This window comes from Prunus avium, chromosome 7 (genome assembly GCF_965620075.1).
Source record: "Prunus avium chromosome 7, drPruAviu1.hap1.1, whole genome shotgun sequence".
Taxonomy (NCBI): domain Eukaryota; kingdom Viridiplantae; phylum Streptophyta; class Magnoliopsida; order Rosales; family Rosaceae; genus Prunus; species Prunus avium.
Genome location: NC_142290.1, coordinates 21,116,356 through 21,131,171, shown reverse-complemented (window position 1 = coordinate 21,131,171; position 14,816 = coordinate 21,116,356). Strand labels below are relative to the sequence as shown.

General features: G+C 46.3%; 2 protein-coding genes across 2 annotated transcripts; both read left to right on the top strand.

The window, feature by feature from the left end:
* Positions 1–630: 630 nt before the first annotated feature.
* On the top strand, positions 631–5,685 carry LOC110769717 (uncharacterized). The gene is made up of 3 exons (XM_088244828.1): positions 631–765; positions 1,978–2,247; positions 2,394–5,685. The coding sequence occupies exon 3, from the start codon at positions 3,611–3,613 to the stop codon at positions 4,535–4,537; it is 927 nt and encodes a 308-aa protein (XP_088100954.1). The 5' UTR covers positions 631–765; positions 1,978–2,247; positions 2,394–3,610; the 3' UTR covers positions 4,538–5,685.
* Positions 5,686–5,689: 4 nt separating this feature from the next.
* Positions 5,690–10,175, top strand: LOC148293105 (uncharacterized). Its single transcript, XM_088244827.1, has one exon. It carries the CDS (start codon positions 6,227–6,229, stop codon positions 7,205–7,207), a length of 981 nt encoding a protein of 326 aa, XP_088100953.1. The 5' UTR covers positions 5,690–6,226; the 3' UTR covers positions 7,208–10,175.
* Positions 10,176–14,816: the final 4,641 nt, after the last annotated feature.

Below are 14,816 nucleotides of genomic sequence, written 5' to 3'. Positions count from 1 at the left end.
CAGATCCTATATTATAAAAACATATCTAAACTTTGATCCCATTAAATCATGTTGTAGGTTCCCAACCATGCTCATCAAAGATATTATCAATGTGATATGGAAAAGATTACATCCTTCGTCGTTTACTTCTGTGAAGAACTCAGTTGGATTAGACTCCAGTGTAAAATCAATCGATTTATTGTTAGGTGTAGGGGTGAATGATGTACATGAAGGATCCAGTGATAAGAGGTTCTTCTCATCCTCGATGATGTGTGGATTCCTCCATAACCCCAAATTCCATAATTGCATCGCTTTCTTAGTCTTCCCCTCTTGTCCATATTTGTAAGCAATGCATCCAATTCTTTTTCACTTTGTCCATTGCGTCAAGCTCTCCTTCACTTTTCGTTGCCTTGGCATAGAGGCTTGTTTTTTTTTTTTTTTTTTTTTGCTTTTGGGGATGAGATGCTTCTATATATATAACAAGCAAACTTCGTATGTAATTAAGCTTTGGATCAGATGCTTCTAGGAAATTCGGGTTTGCTTGGAATTACCTTCTCTTGAAGCAATGCTGGTTCGTTATCTTTTCCCTTGTCTATTTATAGCGTACGAAAACTCATAGTGGCTTTTCCATTTGAGTTCTCTGCTTATGCATTGCTTTCATATTTCTCATAATTCAGTTGTTTGTATTGCCTTCTCCTTGATTGCCTCATCTTCGTGATTTTTCATTCAACGTTACATTTCTCATAGCAGTTGGTGGAGAAACTTACACCTACAAGGATATTAGAGGTACGGCCATCTTGGAAACTTTCTGCCTTTGCACTATATGATTGTTTTTACTCTGATCCATTGAAAAAAACACACACATACACACAAATTAGATAATTTCATATATGTATATAGATGCAAATAGTATATCAATCTCGTGAAATGTATATTTTTCTTTGTCTTCGTACCTAAGAATTTCATGTGAAAAAACTGAAATAAGGTGTAGTATTAGGAATGACAAAGTGTTCAATTTTCCAACAATACCCTTGAATTTTTTAGTAAAAATTATTAATACTTTAAACAAATGTTTTCTCCTACAATACTTTAGAAAAAAAATAGATTCAATCCAAAGAAACCTTAGCAGCAAAACTCCGATGACTAAAAAACAAACATTGATAAAAGATTCATTTGCTTTGCATCATATGTATCATGAACATTGAATTGCCTTACTCTTGTATATGTGCAATTCATATAAGCAAGCAACAAGTAACAAGTTAAAAGAGCTGCCCCAACCACTTGTATATGTGCAATTCATATAGCCAGCAACTAGTCAAAAGAGTCTTGTTTGGAGACTAGTTCCAAGTCTGGCCATGGGTCGGCACTGAACCACTGAGCCTGCCGAATGGCAAGAAATGGTTTCAGCTAGAGTTAAATACAACAAAAATATTATTATTATTTTTGGAGCTATTTAAAAACTCTAACAAATTATACCCTTCACAACCATCAACGCCTAGTCAAAATAATTTCCATCGATTATTTTTCATGACAATATTTTATAAATATTACAAATAGGAAATTTAGTTCTCTGTGTGAGTTTCCACGGATTGCTTAAGGTGTGATCCTCAGCTTCCACTTTGACCACGGCTTTCACTATTGCCCGGCGAAAAGTCTATAGTACCCCTAAAAGATAAACCATATACTAGGCAAAAATAAATAATTTAACAATAAAATGACTAAAATGCAACGTGTAAAGATACATAATTTAATAACTAGCCCTCACGCATGTGCCAATTGGTTTTCTTTTTTCTTTTTTAATTTTATTTTTAGAATTAAGAAAAGGTAACATGGGTAGTTATGTTCCGTCAAAGTAAGATCTATTATCTGATTTCATTTTTATTTTTATTTTTTTAATATGAAAAAAAATATGATTTCACATATTATCCTCATTTAATTAATAATTTCTGTTTGTACCGTATCTGACCCTCCACTCGTACAACGACACGTGGATCTTAGCTCACTCGCCCAAGTACCCAGGGCCTCGGACAATCGGCATCAGGCACCGATGGCATTGTCTCGGAGCTGCGAACAGCCATCACAGGCTCAACTTGTCTACAATCGGCATCCCTTACCGATTGTACAGAATCAACCTCGAAGTATCCGCCCAAAATATCTAAAGACTCGTGTCGACCTCAGAGGGCCCTCCCACGAGTCCCACATCGAAAATGAGTACTAAAAGTACACAAAATGCCCCTTATAAATAGGCCCCTTCACCACAGTACAGGGGTAAGACTTTTCAGCTTGACTATTATACTTTTATATGGTCAACAGCAAGAGCTCTTAGAAACAAACTTACTTTACCATCGGAGGGTCTTAGGCTGGTTCCACACCGGTTCCATAGACCTCACGAATCTCAACTCTCTTCTATTCAGGATCAGCATCCAAGGACAAGAAGAATCTACATCCATCACTCAATCGATCTGCTAGATCGTCCTCACCACTTGTAAGTTGCACTCATCTCTATCTGTTCAGTTTTAGTGCCAACAGATTGGCGCCGTCTGTGGGAATCGCTTATCGATTAAACCCATATCTAAAAAGCTCTGAGACCAAAAAATGAATCCATCTTCGATCCTCCCTTCCGATGGCCCTATTCTCGGCCTCGGTGGTGAGCCAAGTTTAGCTCCTTCACTACAGACGCCACGAACAAAACCGCCTGCTCGACCGACCACTCTGGAGGCTCGTATGGAGAACCTACAGTAGGATATGGCAAGGATGCAGGAGCACAACAATATTCTCGCCTCTAAACTGGATGACACCCAGAGGCAGCTGCATCATCAACAAACACTCTCCGCCCAGTTGCAGAACAGTCGGGAACCAACCACACAGCTTCGGCAGGAGAAATCGCTTAAAAGCGTACGGAAGCCCACTGTCCAGCATAGAGGGAAGCAGCAAGCCGCAAACGAGCCGTCTGTCTCCCGAAGACTATTCGTGCCCACTCCAAAGGAGCGCCATCCAGAATATCGAGTTTATTCCGATTGCCGCGATAGGATCAACGATCGACGAAAGGAATGGCAGCCCTCGCCCATCGAGGTCCGGGCGAAGCTCGACGATCGACGATTGGAGGCTCTCGGATCAAAATCCCCCATACGCCGGCGGTATGACACGATCGGCCTGGAAGAGACGGACGAATCAGATTACGTTCCAACATCTCCAGGAACCACCATCTCATCAGCGGGGCCCTCTGCAAAACACTACAGCCACCGATCGAACCTGGACAACGATCGGCGAAAAGGAAACTACAAGAGAAGCCCCAGCCGAACGGCAGCCCAAGACAAACGAGGTCACAATGCTGACCGACGCACGGGGAACCAAGCGATCGAGCCCTTTGGTGACGATCTTCCCTCTACCGATCCGACTATTCGTCTCCTCCTACAGAAGATGAATCGCATTGAGAAGGAACAAAACCAGGCTCGGACACCAACGTGGGGAACGGTACAGCCAGGGCCATTCACCAATCGAATCCGGACATTCAGACACGAGAAAGAGGTCCAAGCACTCCGCGTTGGGTTGCAAAGGACTGACGGATGAAGGCCAATGTTTGCTATTCCCCTCCACCCTGACCGGAGCCGCTCTGAATTGGTTCTACCGAATGGAGCCAGATACGGTTGACACTTTTGATCAGTTGAAGCAAACCTTCCTCAACCATTTTATGATTCAGATCGATCGCCTGTACTCCGCCGACGACCTCTATACCGTTCGGCAGCAGGACGATGAGCCCCTGCGAGAATATGCGGCTAGGTTCAGCCATGAGTACTCTCGATGTCCAGAAACTGACGATAGGGCAGCCTTCGGTGCCTTCAAAAGCGACCTTCGGTCGTCTCAGTTTCGTTATCTGGTTCACAGCAGCAACTGGACCACTTACTCCAAACTGATGAAGCAGGCAGCTATCCATGCCAAGGCCGAACATTTCAACTCCAAAGGGCCGGCTTCGGCTCTACCAACCAAAACGGTACCGACCGATCAGCCTTCGACCCAACCTTATGACCCATTCCCGGCGGATCGGACGACAAATCCGGCCCCCTACCGAACGGCACCCCCTGCCCCTGCTTTTTCCGAGCCGCGAAACAAACGGAAGGACCACTTCCGAGATCGGCAGGACAGTAACAAAAAGGGCAAGGACTCCGATAAGCGAAACGCCTTCGGAGATCCGAAGAGGAACCGACCTGAGGAAATCTTCACTTTGCTCAACACTACTTATGAGCATGTTCTCCTGACCGAAGGGGACATAATACCGAAGCCGAACAACCGGAAGCTTCCTCGGCAGAGCGAGAAGGACACCGGTGTGTTCTGCCGATACCATCAATACAATGGCCACGACACAGAATCGTGTATTGCCATTCGGAAAATTGTGGAGCGCCTCATCAACGAAGGAAGGCTGGATCAGTATTTGAGCACTAAACCAACCTCGGATAAACCACCGAATCGGCAGATCAATATGATCAGTGGAGGGACACCCATCGCCGAAACTAGCAACCGATCTATCAAAGATTATGTGCATGCCGTTCGGTACCCCTAGATCCTCAGCGTAGATAAAGGCCGCAACAACAAAGTCCAGCGAATCGGCTGGGAGCCTATTACCTTTTCCGAAGAAGAAGAGCGAGGCATCATCTTCCCCCACTCTGATCCCATGATCATCCGAGTCGACATTTCCGATTTCGACGTAGGCCGAATCCTCATCGACACCGGCAGTTCGGTCAATGTCTTATTCGCCGACGCTTCCAATGCCTCGGCATAGATCCGCAACATCTGAACAAGGACATCACCCCTCTCCTAAGCTTCTCTGGTGATGTGATCGAACCTATCGGCAGTGTCCTGCTTCCGTTTGCGGTTGGCACCATTCCCAGATGAACGATCATTTATACTCACTTTTTGGTAGTCGATTGCCCAACAGCGTATAATGCCATCATCGGCAGGACGGCGCTCACCAGAATGAAAGCCATACTGTCACCACACATGCTCCTCCTCAAGTTCCCCACCCACGCCGGCGTAGGCCAAGTGCGAGGGGATCAGTTGAGTGCACGGACATGTTACGTTTCAGCAACCAAAGATTCAGCGCGCGCCACGCCTCGCGAAGCATACTCGGTAGCCGCTAACGCTACTGTGCCGAACGGCAGAGGGGCGGACAAACCGGATGATCCCAGGGATGAAGCTGTCACCCCACAAGTACAACCCGTTGAAGATTTGGAATCAGTCGTCCTCTCCGAAACAGAGCCCGATCGACATGTTCGAATCGGTACCACCTTGAGTCCGGCACTGCGTACCGATTTCATTGCCTTCTTGCGCGCCAATACAGAAGTCTTTGCTTGGTCGTACGATGACATGCCTGGCATCGCCCCGAGCGTCATCAACCACAAGCTCAGCATCTGCCCCACTTTCAAACCCATCAGGCAGAAACGGCGGGCCTATGATGCCGAACGGTATGAAGCAATGAGAATCGAGGTAGAGAAACTGCGAACAATCGGCTTCATTCAGGAAGTCACTTACCCAATTTGGCTGGCCAATTCAGTGCTGGTCAAGAAGTCGAGCGGTGCCTAGCGAATGTGTCAGGACTATACTGATTTAAACAAGGCTTGCCCCAAGGATAGCTTTCCTCTGCCAAGGATCGATCAGATGGTAGACGCAATAGCAGGCCATGAACTTCTTAGCTTTATGAACGCATACTCACCCTACCGATCGCGAACATACGGCATTCATTACCGACAAAGGGCTTTACTGCTACAAGGTCATGCCATTCGGCTTGAAGAACGCTGGGGCAACCTACCAGCGCTTGGTTAACAAAATTTTCTCTGAACTCATCGGCACCTCGATGGAGGTTTATGTAGATGACATGCTGGTCAAAAGCAAAACAGCTGATTCTCACCTCCACAACCTCTCCCTCATGTTCAGCGTCCTAAAGGAGTACAACATGCGGCTCAACCCAAGTAAGTGTGCCTTCGGCGTCTCCTCGGGCAAATTCCTTGGCTTCATGATCAGCCAACGAGGCATCGAGGCCAATCCTGAAAAAATCAAGGCCTTGCTCGACATGCAGATTCTGAAGACTTAGAAGGATATCCAGAGCCTCACAGGGCGTGTCGCCGCTCTGGCTCGGTTTATATCCAAGGCTACCGATCGATGTGCCCCTTTCTTTAAAGCCCTCAAAGGAAGCAAACGGCAGATTGTCTGGACAGCCGAATGCGACTGCGCTTTCCAAGACCTCAAGGCCTATATGAGCAGGGCGCCCCTGCTATCCACCCCTCTTCCTGGCGAAGAGTTAACTCTCTACCTATCCGTATCGGCAACGGCATTAAGCTCTGTGCTCATTCGCAAGCCGAACGGCATAGAGCTTCCAATTTTCTATACCAGCCACGCCTTGCAGGATGCCGAGATTCGGTACCCTGAGCTGGAAAAGCTTGCCTATGCTCTTGTTCTCTCAGCACGCAAGCTTCGGCCGTACTTCCAGGCTCACAGCATTTCCGTTCTCACCAATCAGCCTCTACGCCAGATACTACAAAGACCGGAAACATCAGGTCGACTAGTGAAGTGGGCAATTGAGCTCAACGAATTCGACATCCACTATCACCCTCGGCCTGCCGAGAAGGGACAAGCCGTGGCTGATTTCATCTCCGAAATGACTACCTCTGAAGGATCCAAACCAGACAATACCGTTTCGGAATCAGCAGCATCATTCGCCCATCCTTCCGAGGGCACATTCATTTCATCACTCCCTTTGTGGACTCTCTACGTAGACGGTTCGTCCAACCGACAAGGCAGCGGGGCCGGCTTAGTTCTCAAGGCCCCTGATCAAACTACCATCGAGTACGCCATCCGATTCCATTTCCAAGCTTCCAACAACGAAGCCGAATATGAAGCCCTGTTAGCAGGCCTTCGGCTCGCCAAGGAAATGGGCGCTCGACAGCTGAAGATATGCAGCGACTCACAACTTGTCGTAAATCAGGTTTTGACTGAATTCGAGGCCAAAGATCCTTCGATGGCTGCCTACTTGACGCATGCCCGCCGGTTGCTACATCACTTTGACGCGTTCCAGGTTCAACAGATCCCAAGATCTGAGAACAGCCACGCCGATGCCCTATCACGTCTGGCATCGGCAATTGACGACAACGTCGGTCGCCACGTCCCGATCGAAATCCTCGCTCGGCGCAGCACCATGGAATGCGAAGTACATGCCGTTCGGCAGGATCCAAGCTAGGTGGATCCAATATATGCTTACCTCTCAAGCGGAACTTTACCAGATGACAAAACAGAGGCCAAAACCCTCCGCCGCCGATCGGCACGCTACTTAATCTTGAATCAGATTCTCTATCGGCGTGGCCATTCCTTGCCGTTGCTTCGGTGCCTGACCCCGCAGCAAGGAAACTACGTCTTACGGGAGATTCACGAAGGAGCCTGCGGAGACCATTCTGGGGCCCGATCTCTAGCCTTCAAAACCATTCGGCAGGGGTACTATTGGCCGACACTCCATATCGATGCCGTCGCACTCGTTCAAAAGTGCGATCAATGCCAGCGTTTCGGCTCAGTTCCGAAACTCCCTGCCGAACCGCTCACTCCGATTGTTAGCCCGTGGCCCTTCGCTCAGTGGGGTTTAGACCTCATCGGCCCCATGCCCCAAGGGAAGGGACAGCTCAAGTTTTCCATCGTCGCTGTCGACTACTTTACTAAATGGACCGAAGCCGAAGCCTTGGCAACTATCACCGCAGCCAGAGTTGAACATTTCGTATGGAAGAATATTATTTGCCGGTTCGGCCTTCCGACCGCAATCATCACCGACAACGGAAAACAATTTGACTCCTTTTAGTTCCGGCACCTATGCCACCGATTCGGCATCAACCTGTTCTTCGCCTCCCCAGCACATCCACAATCGAACGGCCAGGTCGAAGCCATCAACAAGATCATCAAGAGGACGCTGAAGAAAAAGCTTGGGACGGCTAAAGGAGCATGGCCCGATCTCCTTCCGGAAGCACTATGGGCCATCAACACCTCCTACCGACGGTCGACAGGCGAAACACCATTTTCCCTTGCTTTCGGTATCGAAGCCGTTGTCCCCGTCGAGATCAACGCACCCTCGTGCCAAAGGCATCTTACAAGCCAGAGCAAAACGAAGCCCAGCTCACACTCAACCTGGACCTCATTGATGAACACCGTTCCCAGGCTCAGCTTCGGAATGCTGCCTACAAACAACGGACTTCTCGCTACTACGACTCGCGCGTCAAGCGCCGATCGTTTAAAGTGGGGGACTGGGTTCTACGTAAAATCTCTCTTGCCACCAAGGACTCCAGCGAGGGCACCCTTGGTCCATCTTGGGAAGGTCCTTACGAGGTCGTCAATGTCTGCCGACCGGGAACTTATTGTTTGTGCGATACCGATGGTCAGACCCTCGGCCATCCTTGGCATATAGAACATCTCAAATATTACTACAAGTGAACACACCTTCGGTTATCACCTTCGGTCACCACCTTCGTACAAAGTGGACGAACCTTCGGTCATCACCTTTGTACAAAGTGGTCACACCTTCGGTCGTCACCTTCGGTCATTCCCTTTGTAATCGATATATTTTAATTCCCTATTCTATACGTACGGCATTACCATATAGCAATATTATATCCAGAATATTCTACATACAGCATGCACACATACGGAATTAAGGAACATAGCAGATAAAACCCAAACAAACTTAACATAGATAAACAGGCCACAGAAGGGCCATTTGTCTTTACACACCGCCATTCGGCATGTTCAAAAAATCTTATAAATTTCCAAATCAATATTATTACAAAACCTAAGGGGCTTGGGGTTCGGTATTTGCGGCTGCACCTTCAGGCTTGGCAACGGTCGAAGCTTCAGCGATCGGCACGCTCGAGGCGTTTGGTGCAGGGTGGTTCTCTTCCTCCTCGCTACTGGATTCGGTGTCATCGGCATCTTCGGGTTCGGCATCCTTGCCCTTGTACGCCTCCACCATCTCTTCGGTCACCCCTTTCGGCAGTAGAGGCGGATCCCGGAGAAAGTTCATGTTCAGCTTCTTATCTGCGTTGTACCGCTTGAATCGGTACAGCAGGTCATCACACTGCTCCATGACCTCTCTATCCAACATCACCGTGAACTCCTCTGTGGAACGGTATTCAGCAACGGCTTTTGCCTTCGCCTCTTCCAGCTCCCTCGCATGCGACCGTTCGGCCGCATCCATCGCCACCTCCACCGCCGCCTTCGCCTCCTGAGCAGCCACCACCTCCAGCTCGGTAGCCGCCAGCTTCGACGCAAGCTCCGCTATTTTGGCCGCATTTTCTTCGGCACGCCGATCCGCCTCCTGGAGCATCTTCCCAGCATCAGCAATTTTCGAACGGCTCTCCTCGAATTTCTTCTGGTACCATTCGGCAGCATTCACAGCCCGCTTGACGCAGAGCCAAATTTCCATTTCAGCCTGCAACAACGACGGATAGATTAGAACATACCGAATCAACGGATACTTGACAACAAATCAACTCTACAAACTTACTGCAGCCTGAAGCCGAAAGGCGCGTCCGGTCTGCTCACGCAACGTCTTCACCGACAGTTGCTCAATCTCAGATAACTCCATTTGGGCGCCATCGATCATGCTGTTGATAAACGCCACGGCCTTCCGAGGACATGCAACGTTCACTGGCCCCTCCGCCTCCACCTCATCATCCGGGATAAGCACGGAGGTCCCCTCGTTCAGCCCTCTTGGTTTCTTCGGCAATCGTTGTCTCATCAGCCAACGCCCCTCCAGACGCCTTTGCCGTCTTCTTTTTCTTCAGCCTGGGGGACTCCCCCTTCTTCGCCTTCGCCTTCGGCGCCCCATGCCCCTCCAGGCGCCGCTTCGTTGCCTCATTCATAGGCCTCCCACCTGCCACTGTATCAAAACACAAGTTAGGGAACCAACGGCATTTAGAGAAAATGAAGGATAACTGACTGCCGAACGGCATCTCTTACTCTGCCCTCTTTCTTCTTCCTCCTCTCTCACTCTTTGGTCGTATTCGGCCCTACCGATCAGCCCAGCCTTGAACAAATTCTTGAAGTAGAGCAGCTCCTTGAAGAACCGATCTTCTTTGGAAATCTTCGCCCTCACCCTCTCGATTGCTTCAATCTCTCTGATCGGTGCAGCAGGCCGTTTCAGGGACACTGAAACACAAACTCCCAACGGTAAAAAAAAAAAAAAAAAAAAAAAAAAAAACCACTGCCGAACGGCAGGTTCTACCCTACCGACTGTCTGGAAGGATGTAGGGATTCGCCTCTCTACAATCACTCCCGGTGCCGATTCCCAATCACCGGACACAATGACTCGACGTTTACGCCACGTCTTCTGGGAGCTCGGCACCCCAACCACAAAATGTCCACGCTGCCCTGCCGATAGACAGTTGGACTGCACCCAACCCCCATTATCAGCACTCTTTGCCCTCGTCACACTATACAATTGGGCAAACTGTTCGTAGCTCGGCTCCCCCTCGCCAGCCAAGCTGAACGCTGTGATCATCCCGAGCAACGTAATCCAAAAGTTTGGATTGTACTGCCCTGGTGCGTACCCGATCGCAGCCAAGATCTTCTGCACCGAATGTCTCAACGGTAGCCGAAGCCCATGCTTAAACACGTCGGTGAAGAAGACTACGCCATTGTCATTATCACTGAGCGACTCTAAGGGCCCCGGAATTCGCATCCCTACCGATTCCGGAATATTGAACTCTGCCCGAATCTTCGCCAACTCAGCCTCAGTCAGCGTGTTCGGCTCTAAATCATCTACTCCGAACAAAGGTTCCGTGGGCTTCGCCATCGGAATCCGTTGCCTCCCCCTGACAACCCTCAACACCCCTTCCCCTGGGGCGGCAACGGACACGCCACCCCCATCGGCCTCACGACCCGAAGTCGAAGGCTCACCATCTTCAGGCACCCTCGTTGACGTACCCCCAGCCTCGGCACGCACTCTTGCCCCCTCCACTATCTCACAGCTTGAAGAGCTCCCAGAATCGGTACTCTCACTCCCCTCGGACGAACTCCCCCAGGACGATTCGTCCTCATAGGCCCTCGGACTACGCCTACCCTCAGATTCGGTATCTGACATCTACAAACACAAACGAAGGGAAACTAAGTGCTATGCTAAAATCAAAATCTTATTCTACCTCCTAAACACTTATGTTCATGCTTGTTCTTGCTTGTTCATGCTCGTTCATACATTGTTCAAACAACCAATCAATGAATTCAACACTTTGATTCATACAAATGCCAAAACACGGCAACATACCTTGTTTGCACGGTGGTTCAAGCTCGCCGGAAATCGCCTACACCTTGTTCACGCTCGCCGAAAATCGCCTGCTCAGCCTTCGCACGGTTGCCGGAAATCGCCTCTCACAAGCTCTCTTCGCTCTCAAAAATTCCAAGTATTTGAACTCTCGTCCCCTCCTCACATTTATAAAGCCAATCTAGCATCGGGAAGCGAAGCGACGCATCGGGATACGAAACGACGCGACTCTTCACAAGCCATGCCGACACGTGTCACGCATGCATGGGGGAGACCAAATGTTGTCAGTCGAAACGCTTCCAATCCTCAGAGACGCTTCAACTTCCCGAACGTGGCAGGCGCATGATCGGTTCATAATTGTATATCATTTTGTACCCTTCTAGCTTATGATTTGGTTATGTTTTTGAGTTAAACTTGTGCTTTTAATCCTTTTTGTGTTTATCTTTCAGTTCATTGAGCTTTAGGTAATAATGATGGCTTTAGAGAGCATAATTCATGCAATTCAAGCATGTTAAGGCCTAATTTGGATGAATGGATGAAGAGCTTAAAGACAAACTCATTTTGGCTACAGCCCCCTGCCAGTCCAGTTCCGTAGGTCATATTGCAAGCTTTGTTTCAACAACCTACATAGCTCGAATGAGGCCACATTCTTCATGACAGTTGTTTCAATGGGTGTGTACTATAACATATCCAAAATTCAGCCCCATTGGATAAATATGGAGGCTGTTACCTAGCAAACACAGAACCATGCTCAGGATGGATCTTATCAGCGCGGAAAATGAGTTAGCAATTTGTTTTGGCCTTAACTTCCTCCTCCTACCTTGGATTGGCCCAAATAACATATGGCTGGAAAGAAGACATTCTGAACTTCAATTTAGAGTGCTTAAAGTCCTAATTTGATTAAGAGAAGCCCAAGTTGTAAGCCCTTGAAGTTGCTGGTCATGCTGACCTCAGCATGTGCTGGTTGGATGCTTGGTCATGGTGAGCTAGGTATGAGCTATCATTTCTGGTTGGAAGCTTGGTCATGGTGACATGAAGATGAGCTAGGGCTGCTGGTGGGATCTATTGGTGAAGTGCATCAACCAATTCAAGATTTTCTAATACAAGTGCATCACCCAATTTAGATTTTCTAATACAAGTGCATCAACCATTTCAGATTTTATAAAACAAGTGTTGTATGCATTAGCCATATTGAATTCAGATTTTCACTTCCCTTAGGCCTATAAATAGGGAGGTTCTCTAAGCTTGTAAACACACCCCAAGGGGGGGAGCTCTCAAACACTTCTCTAGAGCTCCCTTCCCTTCTCTCCCTCAAATTCTCTTAGTTTTGCTTTCTAGTTCTCAATTCTAGCTTTCTTTAATGTTTTCTTAGTTGTAATTTACTTTTCATTATGTAAATTCTTTTCTTTAGTTTCAAGTTTGATTAGTTTCCAAGTTTCAATTATGGTTTTTGTTCTTATTCATTATGCTTATAAGTTAATATGCTAGTTTGAATGATTGATCACCATTTAGGCTTGCATGTTAGCTATCTTGGTTTGAATTAAGAGTATACACCATGCTTTAATTCGAATTGAACTATGAATAGGAAGAGTATGTATGGACATTCGACAACAGGGATTAGATACATGCTTGGTTGTTTAAAATGTTCTTCTATGCTTAATGGGTTCCTAATGCTTAATTTTAGGTTAGACAACAAATGATCAAATTAGGGAATTAGGAACACAAGGTTATGACCACACACCATGGCTTAATCATACTTTAGCTAGAATCAATCCATTAATCTAAATTGAACTTGGGAACTTATTTGCTTGAGTTACTTTCTTATTTTCTTCCTTCTTTCATGTTCTTTGTTTTCATTTCTGTTTTGTGTAGGGAAACTAAATTGGATCATTCAATCACCAATCCCTGTGGAATCGACCTCGCACTTACATACGCTAAACTACCAACGGTTCGTGCACTTGCGAGTATCACAAGTTGAGGATGCAGCTGAATCCATTTTGGTGCAGCTGTATTTACACAACAAGTTTTTGGCGCCGTTGCCGGGGATCGGTAACATTGTTTGATTCTATTTGGCTTTCCTACTTTTTTTTTTTTTTTCTTAACTGGACAATTTCAAGTTTTAAAGTTAATGACGTTAATGGACAAGTTGTGTTTGTAGTCCAACAGAAAAGGACAATTGCCCAACAAGCAAGAGAACTGGGTTTAAGTCCCAGCTTACACAACCCATTGGTGCTTGTTGCTTTGAAGCATGGAATTGGACTTGTATTGATTTTTCCTTTTCATTTTTAGTTTTTTTTTTATATTTCATAATCCTTTAATTCCGTTTCAAGTTTTTCTGTGTGTTTGTTTTACAATGTAAATAGCTCAATAAAAATGGAGAGAGATGGCAACTTCAAAGATAGGAAGTGTGGAGTAGTGGGAGAAGTCGCGACCTCCAAATGCATCACGCTCGACCTAATCGCTTCAAGGGGGAGCATTTCAATCCTTTCTCTTTACTTGTTATTATTTTAAATTTCTGTTTCTTTTTTTTTTATAAAAATTTAAAAAAAATAAAAAATTTAAAAATTTAAAAAGATTTTTCATATGAGCTGACTTATGGTAACTCCAGTGAGCACTTCCGTCAATACAGTGTCTAGGAGTTCTTTAGGCGACACCTTCGGTGTCTAAGAAGTTTGGGTTTTAAGCGGGACCATTGTGACCCCTCCAACCTTCCCGGATCCCCTGGCTGTGTTTTCTGAGGCCCTTAACTGGTCATCCGTGAGTTGCTTATATATTCATTTTTTTTTTCTTTCTAAACCTTCTTCTTAACTTTTCCCCTTATCATTTACATGTTCTCAATCATCTTTACTTTGCTTTAACATTGAGGACAATGCTTCATTTAAGTTTGGGGGTGCTGGAAAGTTTTTTTTAGCTTATGTTTCTTTTCTTTGAGTCATTTTCAGTTTTCCTTCCCACACCAATGATAAATCTTGAGTCTAACTTCTAATATGGCTCTTAGGAATTTGATAAGCATTGTGTTAGGTCTGAATCTTATTCTTTTGCTAGCTAAGTCTCACATAATTATGCTTGAGCTTTTTATGCACTTTAGCCATGATTATACAACTCTTGCATGTCTTACCCAATTGTATGCATTTTTGCTTGTGTGATTCACTGGAATGTCAAGTTTATAACTAAGATATGATTTAGGCCATCTTTGTTAAGCCTCTTTCTTTTTCCTCCATCAACCCATACAATACATATTCCATTGTAAACCCCTTTGTGCTCAAACACTTAGCCATTTCTTTCTATCACCTTATCATCCATTAAACATCCTACCATCTAGGGAACATGTAGAGTATGATTGTATTTCAGATTGTATTCAAGGCAATAAATGAGCTATAAAAAAAAATCAAAAGAAAAAGAGAAAAGAAGTGTGGCCAATGTAGTCACGACCCTAGGGTGATATAAGGAGAAATAAAGGTGATCTAGGGTAAAGAGCAGCAAAATTGGGCCAAATATTATACAAAGTGTGTAAATGTCAAAATCAAATTGTGAAGTGATTCAATTGCAAAAT